Genomic DNA, 27954 nt, shown 5'->3' on the forward strand with positions numbered 1-27954 from the left:
CCATTGTTCCTTCCCCCACTCCCTTCCCACTCCTCCCACGCTCGGCACCGCATGAGCGGGGCTCCCTTGTTCCCGCTCGCCCAACGCGTCCATGGGCCGGGAGCCCGGGCCGGCCGCCCAGCGCCTTCGCTCCCCAGCTGCCGGGGCTGGCCGGGGGCCAGCGGAGCCGCAGCGGAGCCATAGCGACCGGCCCGGCCGCCGCAGCAATGGAGCCCACCCCCCGCTCCCCGCGGACCCCCCGCCCCGGCCCCGGGATGGGCTCCAGGCCCCGCAGCCCCCCCGGGGGCTCCCGAGCTTCATTCTAAGCAGGTTCAGGAGCTGCTCCTGCCGCAGCCGGAGATGCTGCGGGCGCTGGATGGGCTCGGTTGGGGGGTCCTGCCTCTGACCCCCCCCCCCCCCCAAAACAGGTCGAGGCCGACCCCGCCAAGCCCGGGTTTGTGCCTTGCAGCAGCCTCAGCGTTCCCTTGCCACGTTTTCCTTCCTCCACGGTTGGGTTTTTTCCCCTCGTGTAACACAATCCCGAGCCCTGGCCCTTCATTATATCCCTGCTGGCAGCTCCTCATCCTCCTCCCTCTCGCTGTGCCATCGCCCTGGCGGCGCTGCGCGCCCAAGGTCGGACCCGCGCCTGCGAGGGGGGAGCAGGGGCTGATTTCGGGGGTCGTGCGGGCGCTGGAGGCGCAGCAGCTGCGCTGGGAGAGGGACCAGCGCCACCGGACCGTGGCGAGGACAAATTATTCTAATGAGCTTCCTCCTGTAAACGAGCCACGAGCACTGAAAGGTGCCCAGGGGAAAAAACCCACGGGGGAAAAATCCACAGGGGAAAAAACCCATGGGGAAAATAAAAACCACAAGGGAAAAAACCCGCAGTGCTGTTTAGGGTTTCCAGCACCCCTAAAACCTGGCCAGGGCCTTCCCACGGCTGCGTGACCCCAGGTTAGGGGCAGTCTGTGCACGATGCGATGCAAAGTGACTTTTCCCAAGTGTGACCCGAGTTATGGGTGAGTTATCAGACCCAGGCTCCTCCCGAGCCCGCGGCCGGCCGGGTTTTGCCGTGCGGGAGGGCGCGGGGATGCTCCCGGTGCGGCGGGGCCGGTGCCGCTCCCGGCGGGGCCGATAAGGAGGCGGCGGCGGCGGCGGGAGCCCGGCTGGCTCTGGCACGGCGAACGCAGCCAGTAAATTTCCACTGGGGCAGCTCCGAGTTAATGAGCTCAATGCGTGACCCCGGGCAGCGCCGGAGCTGCCAGCGGTCGGGAGGAATTCCCCAGGAAGGCTGGGAGGGGATGGGGACCCTTCCTGTGCGGGCAGAGCCGGCCCCGGAGCCGCTCAGAGCCCGGGGAGCTCACGGAGGGCGAAGGGGCCCGGGGTGCAGAGCTTGGCTCAGAAACCACATCTGAAACGAAAACTGGAGGATTTGGGGATTTGCTGAGCCTGGGCTCGGCTCTTGCTCCGTGGCCGAGTCCCACCGGCGTCTCCTCGTGTCAGCTGCAAGGACAAGAACACCTTTAACAAATAAACCAAGACTCTGTGAAGCGTTATTTGACGCCTGGATGATTGTCACCTTCTCCACCGTGTGCTGCTTTGGAGGGACAGTCCCCAGTCCAGCACTTAACCCAAGAGAACACGGTTTGGGCACAGGAATGCAGGGCCAGCAGCACCTGTGGCCTCCAGCCCCGAGTTCGTGCTCCAGGAGGGAGGCAGCACCGCCACTGCAGCTGTCCCAAAGCCGCTGCGCTCCTGAGGAGTTTCATCCTTGGTTTCATTGTGCCCGCTCCATCCAGCCCCGGGGATGCTGCTGAGGGCAGGGCCAGAGAAATGCACGGTGCCAGCGGGGCAAGGGACACTCCTGGCACGGCCCAGGCGCCCTTTGCCTCCCGGGCTTTTCTGGGATGATTCAGCCAGGTGGGAGCTCCAGCAGGGTCCTTGCCAGGCTGTTCCCAGCTCCTGCTCCAGCAGCAGCAGCCCGGGATGAGCCTCACTCCCTCCTGCAGCAGCCAGGGATGAGCCTCACTCCCTCCTGCAGCAGCCAGGGATGAGCCTCACTCCCTCCTGCAGCAGCCCCTCGGTGCATCTCGAGCATCCCTGAGCTCCAGGGCCCCTCCAGCTGCCCCAGCAGCATCCAGAGCCTCCTCCAAGCAGCTTTTCCCCCAAAATCCCCGAGGGTGCTGCAGTGGGAAGGCCCAGCTGGTGCCAGGGCTGCAGGCCGAGCCCAGCTCCGCGTTCCAAGGAGCTGCCCCGCTCCGGGCTCCTCGTCCCTCTCCTCTTTCTTACCTACTCCCTGCTCTGACACTCGAGCCCGCTCAAGTGACCCGGTTCCTTCCCGTTTCCTGCTTCCAAGCTCCACGCCAGCCATTTATCACCTTTCCCTTTTTGAGTTTCCTTGCAGGGAGAAGCACTGAAAAGAAATCCACAACCTTATTGTCTGCTTGTTTTCCAATACAGTGAATTTATTATATGTTGCAAAATCAGCATTCAGCTTTTTTAGTGTACAAAAAAAGGACACTAGCTCTTAAGAAAAAAGATTAGGAAAGCTGAAGACTATGCTGCCTTGAAATTGTAACATTTTGGCAAAGTGAAAAGCTCTTTTGTAAACTCCAACTCCATGGCTCAATATAGTTTTTATCCACAGTACAATATTACAAAGTAAAACACAGTATCAATAAGTTAAGATCATACTTAAATCACCTAGAACTGGTTTCTATTAACCCAAAAAGCACAAATTTTTGCCTAAGCTTCGTCGTCTCTAAAAAGAAAAAAAAAAAAAACAAAAAAACAAAAAAGAAAAAAAAAAAAGGCAGATTCGACTACAATTCTTTAACACAGTCCAAAAGAAAAGTGAAGCAGGAAGCTGGTGGATGCTAATTGGGTCTCACAGTTTGGATAATTAATTAAATATTTTCAGGGTTTTTTTTAATATTCAAATTTTTTTAGAAGTTCCAGAATATACATGTAAATGTACACAATACATCTTTGTATACAACTCTGTTTGCAAAAATATCTTATAGCAGATGTATAAAGATTGAGATCCATCTCTATCCCCCCCTCCCCAAGCAACAACAACAACAAAAAAAAAACAAAACCCCTCCTTTCAAAATGTGAAGGATCAGGAGAAGCGTTTCCATGGAAGAATTTACTCATCCTGGCTCTGTAGCTGCTGCCTCTTCTGCCATCCCAAGTTCCGCCTCCTCCGCAGTGGGAACGAAGCCCCCCAGCCCCAGCCCTGGGCAAATTCCCGTTTTCCACCCCAAAATCGCGGCGTGGGGCAGGGCCGGCGGTGCCGGGCTGTGCAGCGCCCATCCCAGAGCGGGGTTTGGGGGTTTGAGAGCATTTGGGATGTGCCAGGGGCTCCTCAGACCCCCGGGGCTCCCCGGAATTCCCAACGGGGAGCCCAGAGCTCCAGGATTCCCACCAAGAGCCCCTTCCCCACAGCTCCCGGCGTTTCCAGGAGCACCCGAGGCAGGAGGAGCCGCCCCAGCGCTCCCTGACCTCCAGCTCTGGTGTGGGGAGGGAGGCAGGGATGGGAGCAGAGCGTTCCTGACCCCCAGATTCCCAGCAGGAATGGCCTGGGGGGTCCTGGGGTGCTCCCCCTGTGCCCCTTGGGCACAAAGAGCCTTTCCCACCCCCTTTCTCCACTGGAAGACTGGTGGCATTCCAAGGGCCACCACGTCCCTCTGGCTGTCACCTCTCCCTTGGAGAAGGGGATGGCAAAGCCCTGCTGAGCGCTGGACGCACAGGGAGAGACCTCAGAATAAAGTGACAAAGCAAAAGCAGTGGCCCTGGCTGTGTGACAACAATGAAATTATAATATAATAATAATAATAATAATAATAATTAGCCCTGGCTGTGTGAAATTATAATACAATAATTAGTTAATTTTATCTCCTATTTTTAATACAGCAGATGGACCCACGTTTCATTTGGGGCAAGGAAAAAAAAAACCAAAAAAACCCAAAACTTCAAAATAACTCCCTGTTGTAAGAAGTGTTTCCCTCCTTAACTCTGCCATTCCTCTCCTGCAAAGGGTGAAAGGCTCCTCAGTGCCACCTCCAAGGGAAGGAGACTCCACAGGGAAGGAATCTTTACTTTGAGATAAACGGAAGCGGGGAGAAGTCAAATCCCACAGGCTGGCAGGATTAGAAAGGGGAGAGGGGAGAGAAAGAAAGGAACAGCAGAGTTAAAGGACACCTTTGTGCTTTCTGGAGTGTTTCTCACACCCTGGCCATACTCTGAAACGTTCCCTTCAACCCAAAGTAAAGAATTCAATAAGAAAATCAGGAAGCAGGGCTGCAGGGAGGAGCTGGCTGAGCTGGAGCGCACCAGTGGAAGGGATCCGCGTGGGAAACCAGCACCTTGCTGCTCTCACAAGGATTTGCTGCTGCCTTGCAAGGACACACACACAGACACACAGAAAATACCCCAGGAGAAAGCAGAGCACCCCCCACCCCTCCTGCCATGGACCAGGGAACGAAGTCACTGCTCTGGGTGACTCCTGGGGCGCTTGGAGTAATACTGCAAGGAAAGGGTCCCAAGCACTCGGCCTAAAAGGAAAAGGGAGGCACGGTTTTACAAAAAAGATGCTTTTTTCTTTGATACAAAAATAGACCATAGTCTCATTAGCAGTTAATAAAATTGGCTGCCTTGGTAGAAAATTAGAAAAGTCAAAGCCAGACAGGTCTCCATCTTGCCAGCACTGGTGGCTGGAGGTGAACTGGGCAGACTGGGCAGGAGGTTTGCACCCAAACGCACAAAGCAGAGAAAAAAAAGGGGGTTTGGGGGTTCGGTTTTTTCCTTTTTTTGGGATCCACCTCTGCCCTGGGCGAGGTGCTGAGCCCCAGGGGAGCCCCTGTGCTGCCACCACCCCTGCCCACCCCGAGGATGCCAATGACAAAGCAGGGCCAGACAAGCAGAGCTCAGGGAACGTGGTGTATTTCCGCGGAGCCGGGAGCACACAGCTCTCATTCCAGACAGTCCTAGCAGCAATTCCAGTTCCTCACCATTTGTACGACAATTTGTAACCCACGTGGAGCTGGGCAATTACAACTTCATGCCAAACTTTTAATCCATGAAAACTACAGATTCTTAACCTTTGGGAGCTTCGGTCACTTTAGGCAAGTTTTCCCTTAAGTGTCAAACGCTGGCTTCAAATAAGCAGAATTTTTTTTTGTTTCTTTTTTTTTTTTTTTTTTTTGTTTGTTTGTTTTTTGTTATCCATTTGTTACATTCCAACATTCAGAGAGGCTTAAAAACTCGGGAGGAGCGTGCTGGACGTGGACATGACAGATCTGGCATCTTAAAGTCATCCCCAAGTTCTTCAACCACGAGGAATTAATGCTCGTCTCTGAAAGGGATTTTGGGTGTACAAAAGGGAACGTAACGTCCAGGCTGACTGGATTTTGGTTTGCCCTACCCAGTCCAGGGGTGAGTGGCAGCTAAAACTGCTGCTGGTCATACTCTGCTATCAGTTTTTTGATGTGGGCCAGTTTGTTGTGGAGGTATTCGCAGCGGTTCTTCTCTTGGCTGTAGTTGGGGTTTGTCTGCAAGACAAAACAAAACAAAAATGGAAGTGCAGAGGTGGGAAAGGTTCTGGACAAATCAAAGCTGAGCCTTGACAGCACAAAGCAGATCGTGGGATGGTTTGGGTTGGAGGGAATGCAAAGATTTCCTCATCCCACGGGCAGGGACACCCAAACCCATTCAACAGTTCCAGGGATCCAGGGGCAGCCACAGCTTCTCTTGGGAATTCCATCCCATTCCTTCCCAGGGAAGAATTTCCTCCTCATACCCCTCCTGAACCTCCCCTCTTTCAGCTTAAAACCATGGAAAGAAGCTTTTTTAGATCCCTCTTTAAAACAGCCCTGTTCTGACCAAACCCAGCCAAGAATAAATTCCCTTTTCAGCATTATCCAGCTCCAGGAGCCTCCTCACAGGAAGGAGCACACCTGAGTCAGGCTCAGCCTAGCTGGGCTTCCAACAGTCCCCACCTGCCCTCAGCCCCACCTCAGAGGCTGTGGGACAAAGATGAACTTCCAACATGCAGGGCATCTCTCCAAAGAGCTCCTAAATCCCTCAGGACAACAGGGCTCAGGACCATATTCACTTATTGAAAAGAAAAAAAATCCAAATCCCTACTGGTGTGTGGATGCTTTGCATAAAAATACTGAAATTTTATGTGCCCCAAACTCCAAAAATGCAGGGCCAGAGCTCCAGAGGCTGCTCCCAGCTGGGATGCTGTGCATGAGGAACACAAACTGTTCCTTCCCTGGAGAGATAAAGGCCCTGGGTGAGCACAGCCATTGTGCCAGGGCCACGGCTCAGCGATCCCAGCACCAGGGGCACTCCCAGCTCCCCCCAAACCCTTTCTGAGCTGCTCCAGGGACGGGCTGGGGCTGAACAAAGATCTGCTGGAATTGCCTCAGAGCCTGGGCTTGCTCTTGGCAAGGGCCCATCTCTTTCAGTCACACCAGGGGCACCACCCAAAAGCCGCCTGTGGCCAAGGACATTCCCCCCTTACCTTTTTAATTTTCCGATATTCCTGTAAAATTTGATCGTGGATGGTCTAAAAAATATAAAGAGAGAGAAAAAAAAAATAGGGCATTATTTTCAGTTCTGCAGTAGGTGTTCACTGATGGCTCAATGTACACAATTCCTCCAAATTCCAACCAAAATCTGCTCCCTGCATGGCTCCCATGGGCAGATCCAAACCAGCTCTGGCTCCATGGATATCCTGGAGCTGACACAGAAGGATGAAGCCTCATTCCTCACCTGTGACAAGCACCTGGATTCCAGGACAATTCACATTTGCAAAGCCCCAGCTGCTCTTTTTTCCCCCCACCAAGATCTAAAAGCAATCCAGTGAGGAATTTTGCAAGGAGAAGGGCAGGAGGTTGGAGGGAGGAAGCTGTGCTTAGCACAATAGGTGCTCTGTAAAAATCTGTTTATTATCCTCGACGAGACTCACTCCTTCAAGCTAATGAATAGCTAAAACTCTTTAAAAATCACTCTGACAAGCCCAATAATGCTGCATTATTAAGATCAAAGATTGCAGAGGAACAGATGACCCCGTGCTAACTCCCCTTCCAGCCCTGATACGCTCCCATATGTGCAAATATGAGTTTTTCTGGCTGGGATACACTAATAGCTTCCAGCAGCTTTTGGCTAAGGACACCAATTGTCTCACTGAGGCCTTTCCTTGTCAACAAGTCCCATGATGTGGCTCCAGCCTGCAAAAGGAGCAGCACAGAGCCGGGTTAGGAGCGCTCCCCAAAGCCGTCAGCTGTGTGCACGTTCCCCGGCAGCTCCGGGGCTGGAATTCGCACCCCGAGCCAGCCCAGGAGAGCAGGATCAAAGCCCCGCAGCTCTGCCCCGTGCTCAGCGAGCTCCCTCAGCTCTCTGCCCACCTTGTACTCCTCAGAGCCCTGCAGAAGCTGCTTCAGCTTGGCGTCCAGCTGGGTGAACCGTCGGGTTATCCGCTCTATCCGGGCGTGCAAGTCCCGGTACTCGTTGTACTCCGCGTTGAAGTCGTTCTTGTAGCTCTGACGCTGCTCCGAGGAGGAAATGGCTGCGTATTTTCTGCAGGGGAAAAGGCTCTGGTCAATGGGTCTGCAGAGGGGGATTTGGTCTGCGGGAGATTGGTTTGGGGGTATTGGTTTTAGGGGATTCCCTCTGGGTTGCTGCAGTGGGGATGAGCCTGGAAACAAAATCGTGGATAACTGAGGATCACAGGATCACCTAAATGGGGTTTTGAGAAGGAATAGGTTTTGAGGTCAATGGGTTTTGAGGAGGGAACTGGTATGGGGGTATTGGTTTTAGGCGGGGGGATTGGTTTAGGGGGATTCTCTCTGGGTTGCTGTGGTGCTGAGCACAGGGGGATGAGCTTGGAAACAAAATTGTGGATAATCGAGGATCACAGGATCATCTAAATGGGGTTTTGGGAAGGAATGGGTTTTGAGAAGGGGATTGGTTTAGGGGGGAGATACTGGTTTTAGGGGGGGATTGGTTTTGGGGAATTCTCTCTGGGTTGTTGCAGTGCTGAGCAGGAGATGATGAGCCTTGAAACAAAATCATGGCTAATTGAGGATCACAGGATCACCTAAATGGGGTTTTGGGAAGGAATGGGTTTTGAGATCAATGGGTTTTGAGGAGGGGATTGGTTTTAGGGGGGAATTGGTTTTAGGGGATTCTCTCTCAGATGCTGCTGTGGGGATGAGCCTGGAAACAAAATCAGGATAACTGAGGATCACAGGAGCATCTAAATGGGGTTTTGGGAAGGAATTCTTCACTGTGAGGGGTCTGGGATGGAATTCCCAGAGAAGCTGTGGTTGTCTCATCCCTGGAGCACACTGGGATGGTGGAAGGTGTCTCTGCCCATGGCAGGGTGGGACTGGATGGGCTCCAGCTCATTCCAGCCCAAACCATTCTGGGGTTAATGCTGGAAAAGCCCTCCAAGATCAAATCCCAGCACTGCCAAGGCCACCACTGAACCACGTCCCCAGATCCCTCCAGGGATGGTGATTCCCTGTGCCTGTGAGGAAATTCTCCCCAATATCCCATCCAAACCCCCCTGGTGCAGCTTGAGGCCGTTTCCTCTCATCCTGACTTGCATTAAAGTAGCAAATTATGGAGGCAACCAGCGGGGATTGTTGCCTTGACCTCCTGTAAAACAAACAATGTTTGCTCCCAAAACTCGCTATCTCTGCCAGATAGGGTGGAATGGGCAGGTACAGCCCAGCCTGGAGCAGTGGGGGTGGAGGAGGACACTCAGATAGTGCTGCTACAGCTTCCCTGACTCCTGCTGGCCCGCAGAACATGGAGTTCTGCATCTGTGCCAGGCATTGGAACAGCAGGAATATGATGCTTCCAGTGCTAAGAGTCTTTAAAGGAACACAAAAAGCATTGAGCCATCGTTGCAAAACGCTGGCAGGGCCATTATGTGGCAAGAGCATGACAAGAAACCACGGTGAGGAGCTTTATTCATATTTTTTCTTCCACCAGTAACTCTATTTAGAGCACCTTCCTGAGACACTTGATGTGTCCTGAGCTCAGGTTGAACTGATGTGCCTTTGGGGGCCTTTTGGAAGTTATTTTGCTCAACAAAAAGCCATCAAAGCTGATTTTTACAGCTCTCTCTGAAGGTAAAACTCATCTTTTGGTAGGTGATGGCTCTAATTTGCCTCCCTGCTCTGGCTGCAGCAGGGCCAGTGTGGTGCCTGAACATGGAAAAGCTGATTTAGGCCTCAGACTAAGGGAAACTTTCAGTGCTTTAACTTTTTATGTGCTCCAAACTTCTAGAACAGACTCCTTGCCAGGGGTGGGATAAAGAACCATCCCCACAGGATAGAGAGAATCAAACAGCAGTGATAGGACTCACCGTCTGAGGAGCTGGGCACAAACCAGCCAGATCACCCTGGGTGAGAGCACAGAGCTCCCAGAGCTCAGAAACCTCTCCCAGTTTCTTTGGGGAGAGCCCAGGGAGCTGCAATGTCCCATTTTGGGAGGGATCGGCACGTGGGTTAGAGAAAAAAACCAGAATTTTTCCCCCAGCCACACGAATTCTTTGGAATAACCCTAGAAGTGTCACCTTGAAGGGGTTGTTTGTATGGCTGATCCACCACAACCACAGCAGAAACCTTTATCTGCCCTGGAGCTTCCTCCTCCTCCTCCTCCTCCCAGCAATGCCAGCACTGCCAAACCAGCTCTGATGGGAACAACCCCAGGGCTGGGACATGCACACAGAATTTTCCTCCCAGCTATAAGTTTTCCCTCACCCCAAAGCTTTGTTTAGGACAGGTTTGGGTTTATGCAGATTCTGGGTTTCCTTCACAGGGATTTTTGGGCTTTGGCTGTTTAATTAACCTCGGGGGGGGTCTGATTAAAGAGTCAAGGAACAACTCAGATCCTAACCCAGGGGTTAGAGCCTCCCAGGAAAGAATATTTCACTGCTTTATGGAGATGATCTTGGCTCTGAAGAGGGCAAGAATGAATAAACCAGCCCAAATCCTTCCTTGCGCTGCCTTCCCCAGCAGATTATTCCAAGTTTCCAGCTGGAACGTGGAGATGTTTAATCCTCACAAACCTCTCTAAGGTATGAGATGTTTCTTGAAGTGCTTAAACAATTTATAGGAGATAACCTTGAACTCCTCAAGGAGGTAAAAAACCAGCTTTGATATCAAGTTCAGTCTCAACTATTCATCTGCAGAGCTGGGTTTACTCTTTTCCTTACACCCACCTAACAAAGTTCTATCAAATAACACAAAAAGTCCAACAAAAATCCCCAGCATGTTGTGATTTCTTAGCTTGAAACATGACCCCAAAGTGATGAAGCAACTGATAAACATACTTACAATAAATAATCTGGCATGTCTGAAGTTGATGTTGGTACACTAGAATTATTGCATGTTCCATTTAAACCTGAAAAAATAAAGATCTGTTTATAAATGTTCTTAAACTTCAAAGCTTTTTGCAATTCAGCTTCAAACTCGTAAAACTTGCCTGAAACATAGAGTTTATGGAATTCTAAAGGATTTCTGTTTTGCTTGGAACTGACAGAGGCAGAGGAGCCACAACAAGGTGGCTCAAAGTTCAAGGCTCCTCCAGTATTTGTCTGTCAGCAAAACAACACCAACATCAGCCTGTGCACCGAGCAGGGAAAAAAATCTGAGTTTAATTGGAGGGTAAACAGTGCCTGGAGTGGGATAACACTGAGAGCAGCACTGGGGAGGAGGAAAACACAGCCCTGAGCCCAGAGAGCTGAGCTGGGCAAGGGGAAACTTCTGTTCTGCTGCTTCCACACTTGAGGGATTGCTCTGGGCGTCTCCAGGGTGAGATTCTGAATTAATATCCCAGAGCAGGGCACCACAGACAGGATTTTGGGGCAAAATCCAGGCATTAAAGAATGCTCAGAAACTGAAGGAAGAACAGAATAAACCTAGAGCAGACTCACCCTGCACATCCACCAAGCAGTGCAGGATAAAAGTGAGGGGGAAAGCAGCTGGATCCACCTTTGGAAAGGGACACTTCCCACAAATTGTGTGTGACATTCCAAACCCTCAGCACGTCCAGCTGCACAACCTGAGCCAGCAGTGCCCTGAATTTCCTCTGCATTTCCAGGGAAAAGCTCTCCTGAGCAGGATGGGAGAATGGCACAGAACCCCCAGGGTTTCTGGATCCATCCCAACCCCAAATTCCCGCTGCAGCTCCTCCTGCTTTTCCCTTTCTGACCGCAGCCTGGGAGATGCAGAGCAGGGTTTGAGGATGGTGCAAGGGACACAGGAGGTTTGTTTTGCCTGTGAGTGCCACCTACTGACTGAAAGGACCCCAAAGGTCCCTCCAGAGCCTCTGGAACAATAAAATTCCTGGGAGAAACTCCCACTTGTGGCAGGAGGTGTCCCTGCCCACGCAGGTGGTGGAAGCAGAGGAGCTTTAAGGTCCTTCCAACCCAAACTTTTGGTGATTCTCTGCTTCCCTACAGCTCCAGGGGGAATGTGGGGAAGGAGCAGGACGAGGCTGGTGCTACCACAGAAGGAAAACATCCCAGCCCTGTCTGTCCAGGATCCAAGCAGGACTGACCACATCCTGTTTAGGATTGCTCCCAGCCCAGCTCGTGTTTGTTACCTCAAAACAGCAGCAGGAACAAACCCCGGCTCCCAATAATTAACAAAAATCCAGGAATTAAACAGCAAAGATAAGCAGAAAAGGTGGTGCAGGAGGCTCAGCAATTTCCCAGGGATTTGGGTGTTTATAAGACAAAAAGAGAGAATTTGTGAGTGTCTCTCCAGAGGCTCATGGGGAACAGAAACAACGTGGAAGAAACACAAAATTCACAGAGAAAAACCTGGGATTGACACAAAAGTGGAAGAATTCTCAGTTCTGCAGTGCCACACACCCATCAGCCCGCAGACTGTCCTTAACTGAGCCACTAAAATGAATTTTGTCACTGCTGCAAAGCCTGTGGGGATGGGGAAGGGACCAGCTCAATCCCAACACCCTGAGAAGCTCCCCCTTTCCAGGAACCCAGCAAAGGAGTCTCCATTTCAAAATATTGTCCTTCTGGAGCCAAAACTGGAGGATTTTCATGCACCAAGGAGGAAGGGGAATGTAGAAAATAGTAACAGGGTGAAGGGAAATGCACAAAGGAATTTAACAGATATTCCCAGAGGCTGCAGGGGAAGTCGCAGGGCTCTGGGGAGCTGCAACAAACAGCAGAAAACATGGAAACAGCAGGAGAAGGAATGGATGGGATCAGCCAAGAAATATTCTCTGCTCTGACTTCTCAGAGAGCACGGACCTGGCTTTGGAACAGTGGCCTGATGGAAAATGTTTTCACCCCACCTCAGTGGAGATTCACTGCTGTGTCAGCCCTTGGATAAATAAATCCCCAGCCCCAGTGGGATGTGAGGAAGCTTTCCCAGCCTGGAAGAGCTGGTTCTCCACTGCTCTAACAGCATTTATCACCAGCTTTATCTATCATTTCTTTTGTAGCCAGTTTTAAAAGCTTTTGTGAGTAACTTTTCATTAAAAACCCAAACAACAGTCATCACAAGAGCCAACACAAGCGCCGCACTGCTCTTCCCACTGCTCCCAGCCTTTCATCCCCACAGATTATCCCAGCTTTTAATTTAACCAGGAGAAACATGACACGCTCTGAGGCAGCTCCGTGAAAGGTTAAACAGGAAAAACCTGATAGCCTGTGTGAGGAGAGGAAGCACCTCTGGTGATCTGGAGGGAGGACAGCGCTGGCATTTGGGTCCCCAGAGCAGCTGGGGTGGCCCAGGATGTGCCCATTGCTGCAGGGAACCCTGGCACCACACCCAGCCAACAGCAGAGCACCTCCGGGCCCCCACTCACTCACCTGGCATCTGCTCCTGGGCAACACTAACTAAATCAGCATTTTTTATTACTTCACAGTTCTGCTTCTCCTCTTTGCACTTCTCCTCGCTCTTCTTCTCCTTCCTGTCCTTCTCCTTGTCTTTGTGCTTTTTGGATTTTTTCTTGGATTTGACGTAGGAGCCGCAGTTGTGTTTGCTGCTCTGGGCACAGTCTGTGGGCAGGGGGTGGCTCAGTCTCTCGGGAGGCTCCGTGCTGCTCTCACAGTCTCTGCCGTTGTGCGCCGGGTCGTTGCTGACATCCGACAGGGGGTCGTGGGGCCTGGGCAGCTCCAGGGCCGGCAGGGAGGAGCTGGAGCTCACGGGCTCCGGGGGCAGGGCCGGGGCAGGGGGGGCCAGGCTGTCCTTGCCGTTGGAGGAACTCAGCTTCCCGTTCAGGGTGGGCTGGCTTCTGTGGGCCAGGTGGGAGATCCTGGGCTTTTTGTTGGCCAGGGGGTCGATGAACTCCACAGGTAAGGGTCGTTTCTGCTAGGGAGAGGGGGGGAAGAAAGGAGAATTAAATCGCGTTCAAGGTGCAGCAGTGGAGCTGGGTGCTGCCACTAGGTGGTGGTGCAATACAGGGGAGAAGGGAACATCCCAGGAAAAGCAGCTGATCCATCCCAGGCTGCTTCCCAGAGACCACGGCTTGGTGGGACAGCCTAAAGAACCCCAGCAGCAATTCCTGACCTGCCCTGTTATCCGCACACAGCCCCGGCCCACCCTCACTGCAGCTCCTTTCAAACCCAGCCCTTTGGAACCCAAACCCTGCCCCATCCCACCCAGTTAGAGAGTGGAAATATCCCTGGAAGTGACCAAAGCCAGGCTGGACAGGGCTTGGAGCACCCTGGGACACACTGCAAGGTGTCCCTGCCCATGGCAGGAGTGGCACTGGATCGTCCTTAAGCTCCCTTCCAACCCAAACAATTCTGGGATAAACACATCTGTCCTGAGCACCCCAAAGTCCCAAAGTGAAGGAAAAACTTGTGCTCAGCCCTCTGGAGCAGGGAGGGATCAGCAGTTCTGCATTTCATGCCCAGCTCTGTGGCCAAGAGCTTCACCCCTTCCTCTCGTCAGGAGCGAGGCGTTGCCCGGAAGGGGGGAGGAAGTGCCAAGTGCTCGCTTCTCAGAATTCAGGCACAAGGGGACATCGAGGCAGCCACGTCACAGGGGCCAACGTGACCTGAGCAACCCTTTCTGAGCAAGGCTGGAGAGGGAGGTGGTTCCCAGCCGTGCCCAAGCTTGGAGGCAGCTGCTCCATGCAAGGAGCCATCCATCAGGCTGAGCCCAGCCCAGGCAGCTCAGCCAGCCCTCGCTGTGTGCCCACCTGGCAGCTCTGGGGCTGCACCAGCTCTGGGCCAAGGATTATTCCGTGCCCAGAGGAAAACAAGCGATAGCTCTGGCTATTTCTCTTGGATAATCCATTATTTTCTTTCTGTCTCAGGCAGGATGGCGACGTGTTTGCGAATGGAAATGTTGTTCCATGGCTGAGGTGCAGCTGCATGGTGGCTGCCCCCTAATTCCTTCTTTTTCACCTGGATTTTTCTCTCTCTTTGCTAACTCAGGGGTCTTGAGGACACTGCTCAGTGCCAGGAATTCTTTCCACCTGTCAGGGTAATTAAGGCAGAGCTGCTGGTTCTGCCACTGAGCTCAAGGGGCAAGGACAGCACGTCCGACCGGCTTGGCAACATCACCTTCCCCAGGAGGGGACACCTCCATCTGCAGGGCTCCCAACAGGTGACACAGCTCAAAAACCTGCCAGGTTTTACAACCTTTTCTCTAAAAACAACCAATGTCAGCTTCTCCGAACTCATCCCTCTGGTTAGGAGGGTTCTGTACATCCATTTTCTAGAATTACCACACCGATCTCCTTCACCTTCATTCCACAGCTGAACCTTCCCAAAATATTCTGCATTCCAGCCCACCAAATCCCAATCCCCTGCTGGCACTGCACCCATTAGAAACCATTTCTCTAAATAGAAACTACAGCCAGAGAGTATTAAAAAAGTGTCAGCTCACAGTGCTGTGGTTTGCTGTCTGACACGGCAGAATCATGCTGGTAACATTTCTATTCCACGCTGGATAGGCTGGTGAAACAGGGACATTCTTAAATCCAACCCAACCAACCAGCCAGAGTTTCAGCTGGGTCATTCTGAGAGATCAAAACCTCACCCTAAAGACCTCTGAATCTTTAAAATACAGACAGCCAGAGAAACAAGATGATTTTTCAACCTTAAAAAACGACACAAAACCATGATCTTTGTGAGCTAACTTGAAGGTGATCATTCTCCATTCACCAGGAACATGGCCACAGCAGAGCAGGAGAGGATTTGCAATCAGCTACCTGGCAAACAAGTTACACAGTCCTTGTTCTCAACCAGAGAACTGCCTCCCTCTCAGTGCCAGAGAGCACATAACTTCTTTACCTGTTAATATTCTTTGCCACTAATCCTCGGTGCGTCTGTCCAGACAAGCAGGCATTACACATTCCATTGGCAGGAGAAGAATAAATACTCAACTTGTCTGGGCTGACCCACACTGGGAGAAGGGAAGGCAGAGCACTGGGAAGGCAGAACGTTTCACAATGCCTGTGCTGGGAGATCCTGGGAGAAGTGGGGACAAGGCACACGTCAAACGTGGCTCCTGTGTGGTTTATGGTCATGGAAAAAGCAGGCAAAATGTTCTTTTCACAGCTCCCTGCTCTGGCATCTTGGAGGCAGGAGCAGCCCAACCTGCCCCTGATCTGTCACAGCAATTAGGCTGCAAAAGGTCAAGGGTTTTAATAACTCAGCCGTGTTTGGGAGCTGCTTATTACAGCTTCGTTCCACTCAATTATTGGTAATGAGGAAAACACAAGCTCCTTCTCCCAGGAACTCCAGCAGGGATGGAGGCACTGCAAAAGGAATTCAGCCCTTAAAACTAAACCTGAGCCTCCTTGTCAGAGATCCTCCCCACAGGCCCTGGCTGAGCCACGTCCAGAGGAGAAACAGATGCTGAGCAAAGCCTAAGTGAGACTCCAAGTTAATAAAAGAGGAATAAAACCCCAAGGCCCTCCTGACCCGGCAGCAGGTGATTACAGGGTGCAGACAGGCACAGCCAGACCCATCAGGAGCACCAGGGGCAGGCAGGAGGGGGATCACCCACCTGGGGGGGAGAGCTGGAGCTCAGCGTGTCCTTTGGAGGGCTCAGGGAAGGAGCTTCTCCCTGGAAAGCGCCGCTGTTCTGGGGCTGGCACAGCTTCCTGCAAAACACAACCGGGCTGCTCACACCCTGCCGGGGCACACTGCACACCCTGGGCTCTAACTCTGCTTCAGGGGTCACAAAGGGGCTCCTCCAGCCCCTGGTCTCTGATAAAATCCGTGAGGAATGGGAAACTACAGTGGGAAAACATCAATGACAAATTCTCCTCCTTGCTTTCCCGTGATTTCTGTGGCTCCTCGGCAATGGAAGGGACACCTTGGACCTCTTTCTTTTCAATTCCCTGTTGAATCTGGAATTCCTTTTTCAACAATTTCACCTTTTTTCTCTTCAACTGGCGACGTAAGAATTCAAACAAATTAATCCCAGCCTCAGAAACATAATTCACATGGAGGCCAGTGGAAGTGGCATTGAATTTGAAGGTGTAAAGGATATCAGATATTATTCCTGCTGATTGAAATACAGCTCGGGGAGACATTAATTAAACAAATTTCTGCTGAGTGTTTGCTTTCTGAGACAACCCAGAAAGCAAAGCTCACTGAAGAGGGGCTGAAACTCAAGCTCAGATGCTGAGGAATAAACTCTTCCACTCATTAGCATCATTAAAACAACATTTTATGGCAACAGGAGCCCTTTCAGCAGCGAGCTCCTCTGGGTCCAGGAAAAGCAGCATTATAACAGGAACTGCTGAGGTATTATTGGTCCACCAGGATTTACATTTTGGGCTTCCCAATAATACTTTTAAGTTGCATCATGCAAAACAGAGCTACTCTGGGCTGTATTTGTGGTATTGGACAAATAAAACAAAAACCTTTTGTAGCAACAAAAAGCACAATTAGAATCACTTGGATTCCCCTCCAGGCTGGGTCTCTGCAGATCTCAGAGTATTTTCCCAGCCCACCAGCTTTGACCAACAATTTTGACACCAGACTGCCCCTCAATTAATCATTCAAAAAAAAAAAAAAAATCCCACTCTTGCATCAAGTTGCAGCTGACAAACTGAAAAAAAAAAAAAACCAAACAGAATTCAGGGTTAAAGGTTTTAATAAAGCAGCTCTGCAGTCAGTTTGTCAGGAGCTGTGGAGCCTGAATAACCCCACTTTTAAATTCTCCCAAGCAACTGGAATCAGCATTAAAGCTCACTCATACCCTTCAAACATTGGGAAGATTTATCTCAGAGATAACACCCAGCACTTGACAAGATCTGGCTTTTAACCTGAGCTTGAACCTTGGGCTGTGCTGCAGCAATATTTGGACATCTGCAGTGTCACCACTGTCCTGGCTTTGTTTAATTTTATTTAAAACAACCTCAGCAGCCACAGAACAGCTCAAGGAAAGGACCTGGGGACTGTGAGCATGGGGACACTGATACTGCCCAAACAACCCAGTCAAAGTGGCTTCTGGGGGCTGCTTGAGCAAGCCTGGCACATCTTCCAATGGTTAATTGTGGATTTAAGGAGTCAGGAAAGCACTGAGCTCAGCAGAGGAAGGATTTCAGGGAATGGTTTGGGATGGAAGGAGCTGAAAGCTCACCCAGCCCCAGGCTGGGACACTCCCACGGCCCAGGGTCCCCAAGGGTGGCACAGGGATGGAAAACACAAAAAAGGAGGAAAAATGACCTGGTTTAACCCAAGCCTAGCTAGACCCAGCTTTAGCATCTGCAGATGTGTTAATGACTGCAGATGTGCTAATTAATTACTGCAGCTGCTGGGGCCACTGGCCCTGACAGCCAGGAGGAGCTGAACCACTGGGTATCATGCAAACCCTGCTGCCTCCTGTGCCCTTTCTCTGTTTTCCTCCTGTCTCCAACCCAACATGTTTTTTTCCCATTTTGGAGCCTCATTACCTGCACTGCCTGAGCAGGGCTTTGTTTGTACAGTTGAATACATCCTTTCCAAGGTCTATTTTTAGACCCCAGCCCAAGTGAATGCCACAATTCTAGAAAAAGCAGTAAACATGGCTTTTATACAGGGAGAAATTCACTTTGGGTATTTTAATTTTTTTTTTCTGAAAGCCATAAAGATTGCATGGCAGTTGTATTTTTCCTTTTAATTATAATTTCCCATCAAGGCCATTTAAATGAGTTTTGATTTTCCTTGAGCACACCAAAGCACTTGGAGTGCAAGTTTTCTGTTGGTTTAAAAAGTCTCATCTCCAAGTCAATTGTGCTTTTAAATCATGGGAAGTGCTCAAAAGAGCATGCTGTGCTTCAGCTTAACCAAAAGTGCAATAAAATAAAGCACAAGTAAAAGCTCTGCCTGCATGACAAAATCTGAACCAAGGCACTGAAAAATATCAGCACTGAGAGCAGAATTCTGTGTAAAACTGGGAGATTTCTTTCCTGCCAGCCAGAAGCTTCCAAGCTTGGAGGCTTCACCTAAGGAAAATATCTCTAGAGGGGGAAAAATGTCAGCAATAAGGATGAACTGAGTCAGTTAAGGGCTGTTCCAGGAGGGAACAAGGGAACAGAGATCACACTCCAAGCAGCAGGATTTTAAAGGGATTTATCCCCACAGAACAACCTCTTGCTTTTCCACACATCCACGATTTCAACCCAATCTCAGATTTAGGGATGAAACACTTCAGGCTGCACAGGAAGATGTGGAAAAGGGAAGGAGAGTTTCAAGGGAAAGCTGAGCTGGAGACATGTAATCACTTCATCTCCATTTCAGACCAGCAGCATTAACTGCACCAGCTCTGCTCCCTGGCAGGTTTTCCCTAAGCTTTGCCTCTAATGATTTAAAGACAGCCCAGGATGATGTGAAGAGTGGATCCATTTGGATATTCAACTTTAGCCACACCTACAGGTCCCTGGGTGATGGACAGTTTAAAATGATGTCAAAATATCAACTTACAGACCTTGGGCACCCTGATTTACAGAACCTTCCCTGGATGATATCACGGAGAAGAAAATGGGTAATTACCTAACGAGGATCCTCTTCAACAACTGCTGATCTCCTTCTGAGTAGCCAGGCCAGTCCTTCTGCACCTCTTTGTATACACAATCTTTCAGTGTGAAAGTGCTGTCCTTGGCACTCAGATTTGCCACCTGCAACAGAAGGAATTTGGAAAACCATCATTAGGCTTTCATTTCCTCACTTCCTCCAGCAAACAAGAGCTAAGATGAAGGCAAAATCTGAGCAGACTTAGCAGCTGTTAGTAGTGTCAGAGAACAAGGAGAGACTTTAATATTTCATTTCCTTATTATTAAGATTATTTAATCAAAGTGTGCCTTTCCTTTCGCCTTGTCACTGCAATAATTCATAATGAGCTTCTAAAGCACATCCAGTTGAGTGGGAAATAAGTCATATCTAAAGGAGATTATTCAGCTTGGGGAGCCTGGAGCAGCACACCACCACTTGATGGAAACACCTGGAAATAAAGCCTTAATGGGAACAGGCAATTCACTTATCACACCTGTCCCACAGCCAAAATGGGGCAGTTTATGGCCAAAGAGGAACTCTGGGGGCCATAACTTGGTTAACAATTGCCAGCAGATAATTTCTCACTAGCGAGCCAACAGAACAGGCCACAGAGAGCTGCTTTCTCAGGGAGCTGTGAGAGAATGCCCTGGGACCACCTGGATTCTATGGAGAACTTCTCCAGGGCAAGAACAGGACCTGGGATTTCCAGCCTGAAGCCAGCAGAGCACGGCAGGGAGCTCAGCACACTCGTGACATTTTATGCAGCCCTACCCCTTGGAGTTTCCCCACAAACCCTGCGTGGTGCCTGCACAGAGAGGAGAAGCTGCTGGAATGGGCACAGCTGGATCAGAATGGAAACAGCCTGGGAAAGAGTTATCCCACTTGGATCAGTCTTTCCACAGCCTGACTGAAAATTTAACTTCTTGCTGTTGGTACACGCCTGAAAATCCAGAGCTGGAGGAAAGCAAAGAGCCCCAGTGAGGCTTTCACAGGGAGTGAAAACTCTTGGGTGATCCATGGAATGCTCTGGTTCCATCGGATTCCAAGGGCAGGGACACCTCCCATTATCCCAGATTGCTCCTTGGACACTCCCAGGGATGGGGCAGCTCCTCTGGGCAACCCCAGCTTGCAGAGCACGGCAGGTTTCAAATGGAAATATGAAAACAAAGCCTTCAACGTGTGTGTGGGGAGGGATGAGGAGGCCCAGGTGCCAGAGGCTCTGCCCACAGCTGGGCACAGCAGCAGCTGCAGCCCAAATTCCCTGCTGGAGCCCCTCAGCCCAGGGACTGCTACCCTTCAAAGTGGAAAATGCTTTCATTCACTGCATGGGGATCTCGTGCATCTGTTTAGGGATTACTGCTCTCCATTCAGGACGTGGCTGTGCTCAGGGATTTCTATTATCCACACAGCAGGGAAGTGCCTCAAAAACAAGCTAAGGAGTGGGAAGTCTTGAATGAACTGAAGATGCTGCTGATTCCCCTGCTTCTGCTTTTCTACAACCTAATATAAAAATATTAAAAATCTAGGCATTTCAGAGCAAAAGGCTGCATAACCACCACAGCTAACTCTCCTGATAAGCAAAAAATAGAAAGCCCAGTTATCAGTTTACATGACAAACACTTTGTTTTTCCTTTCAGTCCTGTCAGCTTTCCAAAATCCCGAGCCAAAATACAACAAGAATTTGAGCTGTGTTTTACATCGAGGTATCCCTGTAAACACACCCAGGAGACAAAAGCCAATCCAGGTTCTGCTGCACCAAAAAAAAAAAAAAAAAACAAACCCCAAAAACCAAAAACAACAACTCTCCCAGAATTTCTCTGTTTCCTGCCTGTTCCTGGAGCCTGGGAAGAACAACTTGGATTTTTCTGTGCACAGAGGCTGAGAGCTGCTACCTCCTTGTTTTGCTCGTGTGGGACTCTGCAAGCTCCACCCCAACCCTCCCAAAAATAGAAACCTTGCAAAATGAGGCAAAAAGGCCGCCAGGAACACGGAGTCCTGCGAGAGAGAGAGAGAGAGAGATGCAAGAGCACAATGAAACCCACACCTAGACAGATTTAGCTTTAACACAGGCTGTAATTTTTAGCTTATCTCTGTCTGCCCGTGGATGGGAGCCCTGGGAGGGCTGAGAGGGATTAACTTTACGAGCTGCACGTTCACAGCCAGAGCAGCCTGAGCGAGGTGGCCCCGCACGCGCCGGGGCTGGGGCACAGCATCCATCAAAGGCCAGCAGCACAAACAGAGATCTCTGCTCTGAAACTCGGGGAGAGGACTGAAAAAGGGCTGCAAAAAAGCTGCTGGGAAATGAAGGGCTCTGGGATTAAAGTCTAAGGAAGGAACGGGTTGTGCCAGCTGTGACTCTGTTTTTAATACGACCTGCCCTGTGCCCTTGGGCAAAGTGAACTCCTGTCTCACTCTTTATAAAAGGAGTGAAACAGAAAAAATAAGGAGTTTTTTTTCCAGAATTGATTCCAATCCAGAAGGAGGCAGCTGCAGCATTTAAATAAATAGCCATGATGTGTTTAATAAAGCAATGAAGGTGTTTACTGTGAGCCCTAAAATGGCACCTTTAATGTGACTCAAAGTGCTAGGAACTGATTCAGCTTGGAGACAGCTTTCACACTTGACACACAAATAATCTGCTTGGCAAGGAGCTGCATGATCTTCACACCTGACCACTGGCACCTCCAAGCAGGAGGGGCTCTGAGGAGTACAAAACAACTGGGGACATCTTTTCCTTCACATACAAAACTTGTACCAATACAGAGCGTGGCTCGTTTACGTCCGTGAGAATTAAATAGAGATTTAGAGGTTATAATCAAATAACTTGAAGATCCTCTGTTAAGAGAATCCTCCCCATGACCAAGCAGAAGTGTCCCTCTGAAAGGGACTGATCTGGTGAGCCAAAACCATCCAGCTTGGCTGCACCCCTCTAACCCGAGGCGTAGCCAGGGGAGGCTCCTGCTATCTCTGCAGCAGCACTGGCAGCTGAGAACTGTGTCCCCCACAGCCTTTAGGGTCACACTCAGCTGCAGCCTGGAGATAACAGCTCCCACTGCCACGGGAGGGAGATGGGGCTGAGGAGTATATATAAAAATAAAAAATTTTTATTTTTTCCCTTTACCTAAATCGTTGCCTTCATCAGAGTACAAACCTGTTGCAGAAGGTTATCCAGCAAATCCTTGTCCTGCTGAGAAAGTCCATCCTTCTGCAATCTGAGAATAAGTTCAGGTTTCTTATAAGGCTTTAGTGCCAGTAAGTGCACAACCCTATCTTTGAAGGGTCTCTGGGAAATGGCACTATTGCCTCTCTTTATTGCACTGGCAAGGTTGACTGGCGTTGGGCGCTTCCTGGAGGGAACAGCATCGGAAGCTCCTGGTGCAGGTTTACGCACCTGAACCTTTTTGCCTAAAATGAGATGAGAATAGTGAAGTGCAGCAGTCGCCTCGCAAAGGCCGGGGGGCTGTCACCACCGATCCAGAGTCCATCACAGCCCTGGGAAGTGGCACGAGGTGACAGGGAAGGACAAACACCACCAGCACACCCCCTGGGTCCCGACGCGCATCCCGTGAGCTTTATGGGTCATGACAGGCTTGGAACGAGTAAACAGCACCACCAAGCTCTGGAAACCTGAGCATTATTGGCCACCAGCTCACATAAAGCTCCCTTTGTTTGCCAGCTTTTCATTTATCCCAAGTGCACGTATCCCCCACGGTTAATCGAACTATTTCTGCCCTCCCTACGAGAGGAAAATTCTGCATTATTGTGTAGAAGAGTGGGAAATACGGAGTGGAAAGACCAGAACTGGTCAACGAGCGGCTCCCCGCTGCTGAGCTCAGCAAAAACGCTCCTCCAGCAGATGTTTCTGCTTTTAGAACAATAGGAACTTTATGGGGCTGGGTCACCTCCCTTCCCCCTCCAAACAGGCCCCATGAATGGGGCTGACGCTGGGCCATCAGCCTATTCATGAGGGTGCTGATGGAATAACCCCTTCTCCACTGCACTGAAGTGACAGCACAGAGCTGCCCCAGGAGTGCACCTCAGCCCCATCCCCACTGTGGCTCTTGGCTGCTGACAGCACGACCCAACAATTCATTTCTGCCATTCCTACTGACAAACAGACCCCTCACAGCATCCCTCAGCAGAGCCCAATCAAAGGATGGGCACTGTTTCAAACGCAGGAGCAGGTTCCTGCTACCAAAGGCAGACCAAGCAAAGCTGAAAACAAAACGTGTGGGTTCCAAGGTCTAGAAACCTGGAGGTCCAATCAATAATCACTTGGGCTGGAGAAAGTGACCTTCACTAGGACAAACAACATCCAGCATTTACTGCAAGTGTTTGGGAGGTTTGTTCCAGCAGGGCACTGCTCCATTGCTAGGAAGCAACGTTTGCAACTGAGTCATCTGAAGATACTGGGGATTGTCTGCACTGTTTGTTTTACTGAGCTGCACATTGCGTAACCCAGGCCCCATTTCCTGGCTTTTTATTCTACACCACAGAGCTGGGAGAGGAAGCATGACCCATCCTCAGCAGGGCTGAGGGGAGGTGAGAGGGGGAACAGCACCAATTCGCACGTTGAACATCCCACAATCCAGAGGTCAACTGGATTTTGTTTCCAGAAATGGGACAGGAGAAGATTCGTCAGCTCTCTAGAACTGCCTTAACTCTTGCCAGGTCATGAACAGTAAAAACATCACGTTGGGAGGTTTCCATTTAAAGGCTGGAGCCAAAATGTGCAGTGATAGGAAAAGAAAAAACCAAGTTAAGCCAGGACACAAAGGATTTTCAAATATTTGTACACGTGCGTGTCTGTGGCTGCAAGCACACACATTCAGTGTGGCTGCAAGCACACCTCCCCTGCAGCTTTACCTGCAGCTCTCCATTTACATTTCTATTTATTCAAGTGTCAGCAGCTCACATCTGTAAGTCCTGCTGCTCTCCAGTTTCAACATTTCCTATAAATTTTTCCACATCTGAGCTGCCTGGAAGGACTCCCCTGGCACTGGAGTGCTGAGCTCCGTGTTCTCCTGGAAATGTGAGAGGCAGTCCTGTCCCTCCAGCCCAGCCTGCAGCAATCAGCTGATGCTGCTGCTGGCACTCCAGGACCTGCAGATCCCACACCAGGACTGTCCTTCCAAGCCCTTCTTGGAGCAGAGCTCTCCTGCTCAAACACTGACATCTCATCTAGGAGCACTGAGCTCTGCCCCTGCTGCTTTCACAAGGCTCTGTCTCCATTTCAGGCCACTGAAAGGTTTTAGCCAGGAGTATTTTTAATTTTAAAAAAGTTTTGCTCCATCTTTCCAGGAAGCAAATTGCTTTGAGAATCTTCTCCCTCAGAAGCTTTAACTTCAGGCACTTACTGTAATGTTCTCAAAGAGGAGCTAAACAAAATAATCTTCTGGCCTACGGGAAATCAATGCATTTCCTTCCTGATTACTATCTCCTTTCTCAGCCCTGAGCACTTGGCTGCTGTGACAATGAGTCTGGGTCAGTTCTACATTTTGCAACTCAATCCTTCTCATCACAGATCCCTCAGAGAAGAGACTGGCTGCAGATCACATGGGCTGCAGGAAAAGCAGCTGCCTCAGGAAAAAAAATAATGAAAACAGTGAAACTGCATTCTGGTTACTGTTTGTGCCCAAAGTCTGTGAGCTGAGCTTGAGCAGGGCCCTGGGTCTGTGCAGGCTCCCTGCGTCATTTGCCATGGTTTGATTTCCTCTGCTCAGGCTTTCCTGCTGCTGTCTCAGTGAGAGGGGCTGTGCCAGGCTGCTTTAGTGCCTGTGTTTATACAGAGGGCACTGCTGCCTGTGCCCTCCCTGCCAGGGTGCCGTGGGGCACAGCTGTGACACGGGGGTGGCACTTTCAGCTGAGCTGGCCAGGAGCAGGGACACTGGGAGGGCTCAGCAGGGCCCATGTGACAGACGTGACCCAAGGCCAGAGCTCTGCACATGGACAACCCTCAGTGCTGCTGGCTGGGTGCCACCTTAAAATCACCCTGTGCCACCCTCTGCCAGGGCAGGGACACCTTTGGGCTGCTCCAGCCTCATCCTGGACACCTCCAGGGCAGCCACAGCTCCTTGGGGTGACGATGGAAGTGAGGACAACACGACACAACGAGAGCAGCCCCCTGAGTCACCCACAAAGAACTACCAGGAACTTTTCAGGCTGCCACAACCGAGCCAACAACATCAGGATTTGCCTCCAGAGCCTGCTGGGTCCCAGCTGGAGTGCAGAGCCCCCGAAGGAGTGGCTGCTTACCTACATATCTCCCCCCAGGTTTAATGACTATGGCGCTCCGGCTGCGAGTCTCCTCCTCTGCCTGTGCCATGCTCTGCCTCGCCTTCTGGTAGGAATCATCGGTAGCACACACGGTGATTTTATCCTGTATGCTTCCCAGGCAATCCAAATGGATATTGCCATTGCTGCAAGAGAAATGCAATGCAAAAGGTACTCCTGGCACTGCACAGGGACACCAGGCTGGCACTGGGGGGTGTTAGCTGAATAACAGTGGGGGCACACAGGGGAGCTGAGAGGGAACCAGATGCTTCCCAAAAAAACCACATCAAAACAGATCAGAAAGGCTCTAAAAAGGAAGAACGTGCATCAAGCTTCGTTAGGGAAAAGATGCTCCAGAAGAGAAGGTAAAAAATAAAAATAAAAAACCAAAAGAGGCTGGTTTTTCCTCGGACACACTCACCTGGACACATACTGCTGGATGCAGTCAAAGCTCCCCTGGGGGCTGTCCTTGCCAATGTTGGAGAGATAAAAGGTGAAGGTCCTCACTTCTGCCGGTCGGTCGGGCCTCGGGATGGCGATGTGCTGCTCGGGACAGGAGGAGGAGGAGGAGGGACAGCATTGGTCACTCGGCTCACCCCAGGCTCAGGAGAGCTCGCTCCCCTGCAGCCAGGCTGCTCTGAGGCATTGTGCAACGAGGAAAGCACCTGGATACTGCACACACAGGCTGCCAGAGGAATTCCAGTTATCTGCACTGTGTGCAGGGGAAGGAAAAGGTGACTGAGGGAAAGAGCAGCTGAGGATGTTTGAGGCAGCTCTGTTCTCTCACAGCCACATCCAGAGCCCACAACCACCCTGCTCTAGGAACCTGACCCAATTCTATTGATTCAGCCTCAAAACAGGCTCGCTCCCACTGTTTATATTCAATGTAAAACACTCGAGGCTCGTTTCTGTAGAATTACTGATCCAGCACTAAACATAGCACCAGCCAGGTCACTAGGTAGCATGCTTATTCTTTTTTAAGAAATTATAATTCCATAACAAGATTTCATGGCTCACAGTAGAGTGTGACGCTGCTGCTAAATTAAATATTTAATCAAGCATTAAGTGTGCTCCACAGACAACTCCACAGCCATCCTGCGTTGTTTTCTTCACCCCCCTCCACCACAGCCATTCATTTTTCAAAAGGGAAAACTGTCTCCCCTCTGCATTCAGGATCCAGCATAAATGTCAGCATCTGAGCTCTACTATCCCATCAATATTTGATAATTAAGATGGCTCCCAGAAGCTGAGCCAGGAGGAACAGCAGCCCCAGCCTATTTTAGGCCAGGCTTTAGCACACGGGTTTATATTTACCCAGATTGCCACATGTACGCAGAACACACACGCTCCCAGCAAGGCGGCCCGTGGCACCCACACATGACTGTGCTGGGCCAGGAGGGGTTTTGGGTGGTTTCCTCCAGCCCTCAGCCGTCTCCAGCAGCCTGGAAAACCCAGGGATGTGTGTCCCTCTGCTAAACCACAGCACGTTCTCCAGCCGAGCCCGAGCACGGCGTTCCCCTGCCCTCAAACAGAGCTCCCTTCTTCCAAAAACCAGCCCAGAAACCCAGACCCGTGCCTTGCTTCGTACAGCAGGACAAGTTATCCCCGGGATGCAGGGCTGACAATACTGGGAGCAGATTTTCTGGGTGCTGCTGGACCCTCCCTGAGCAGCCCCATTATCTCCCCTGCCAAACGTGTGCCACAGCCCTTGAGCCCTTTTAATCTCTCCTGGCATCCTCTGCCCCCACCCAGGCAGGGGGAAGAAAATTCCCTTCTGCTTTACAAGAAGAGCCAGAAAGGCAGAGTTATGTAAGCAGCAGATTTGGGGGGATTTTACAGCTGGAAATTTGGTGGGAATGGGAAGGGAAGAAGAGGAAAACCCAACAGGGGGATTGAGCTGTGCTGCACCTGAGCCTGGAAAATAAAACCTGCAGGGTGTCACCAAATCACATCCCCACACACCAAAGAACTTTCTCCTCGCTCCTGCTTCACCCACTGGAAAAAACAGCTGCTCCAAAAGCCCCAGGTTTGGATTTTTGTAGGGTTTTTGCAGCGTTTCCAGAGGCTGTAAAACGAGGCAGAGTCACTTTAGTACTGAAAAGTGTCTCGTGTGCGAGCCGGCCGTTATCTAGGAATTATTTTTAGCTGAAAACAGAAGGTTTTCTCAAGCCACCAAATCAGCATGGTGACTGCTTTGAGGGAGCCCTAATTTTGGTGCTGGGTACTGCACCAGTAACCAGAGACACTTAAAAATAGCCTGGTACAGATGTAACTTCTGTTTTCCTCTTTCAAGTAACATTCATCTGTGGACAGCTCTGAACTGAGACTTCACCTCCCTCTGTTAACACCAAAACTTCCCCAAGCAGCAGGGGAAATGCTGCATTTTCCAATCACAAAGCAAAAGGTGTTTTTGCTGCCAACAGTCATTCTAAAAATGCTGCGCACACACGTGTGTGTTTGGCGCCTGAAGGGTATTTTCCCCCCTCAGTTCAATTCTGCCCCTGCTCTCACTACCCCACAAGCACCTGCAAATTTCAGCCAGCCTAATGATTCTGCATGTCTTTTCACCAAAATAGAAGCATTTTCAGTAATTCTAGCACACAATTTGTAATGCTGTGGTACTCCAGCTCTTAAATTCTAATTTACGTGCACACTGACACCAGCAAAATGCTCAAAACTCCATAAAAATTGATGAAGCTATCCAA

At 50.6% G+C, this 27954-nt stretch overlaps 1 protein-coding gene across 3 annotated transcripts in view; it reads right to left on the bottom strand.

The window, feature by feature from the left end:
* Window positions 1-2412: 2412 nt before the first annotated feature.
* ELL (elongation factor for RNA polymerase II) overlaps window positions 2413-27954 on the bottom strand; it is a 52697-nt gene continuing 27155 nt past the window's right edge. Inside the window, exons 3-12 of one of the 3 annotated variants that reach the window (XM_059489542.1) lie at window positions 25671-25792; window positions 25232-25395; window positions 22128-22381; window positions 18977-19101; window positions 15999-16095; window positions 12845-13343; window positions 10338-10404; window positions 7395-7566; window positions 6509-6553; window positions 2413-5531 (exon numbers count right to left, since the gene is read on the bottom strand). In XM_059489542.1, coding sequence (XP_059345525.1) covers window positions 5427-5531; window positions 6509-6553; window positions 7395-7566; window positions 10338-10404; window positions 12845-13343; window positions 15999-16095; window positions 18977-19101; window positions 22128-22381; window positions 25232-25395; window positions 25671-25792 — 1650 coding nt within the window. In that variant the 3' untranslated portion in view covers window positions 2413-5426. Of the gene's footprint in view, window positions 5532-6508; window positions 6554-7394; window positions 7567-10337; window positions 10405-12844; window positions 13347-15998; window positions 16096-18976; window positions 19102-22127; window positions 22382-25231; window positions 25396-25670; window positions 25793-27954 lie in introns of all 3 variants that reach the window. The other 2 variants (XM_059489541.1, XR_009420074.1) reach the window with 2 other exon arrangements.

Source organism: Ammospiza nelsoni, chromosome 27 (assembly GCF_027579445.1).
Source record: "Ammospiza nelsoni isolate bAmmNel1 chromosome 27, bAmmNel1.pri, whole genome shotgun sequence".
NCBI classification, from domain to species: domain Eukaryota; kingdom Metazoa; phylum Chordata; class Aves; order Passeriformes; family Passerellidae; genus Ammospiza; species Ammospiza nelsoni.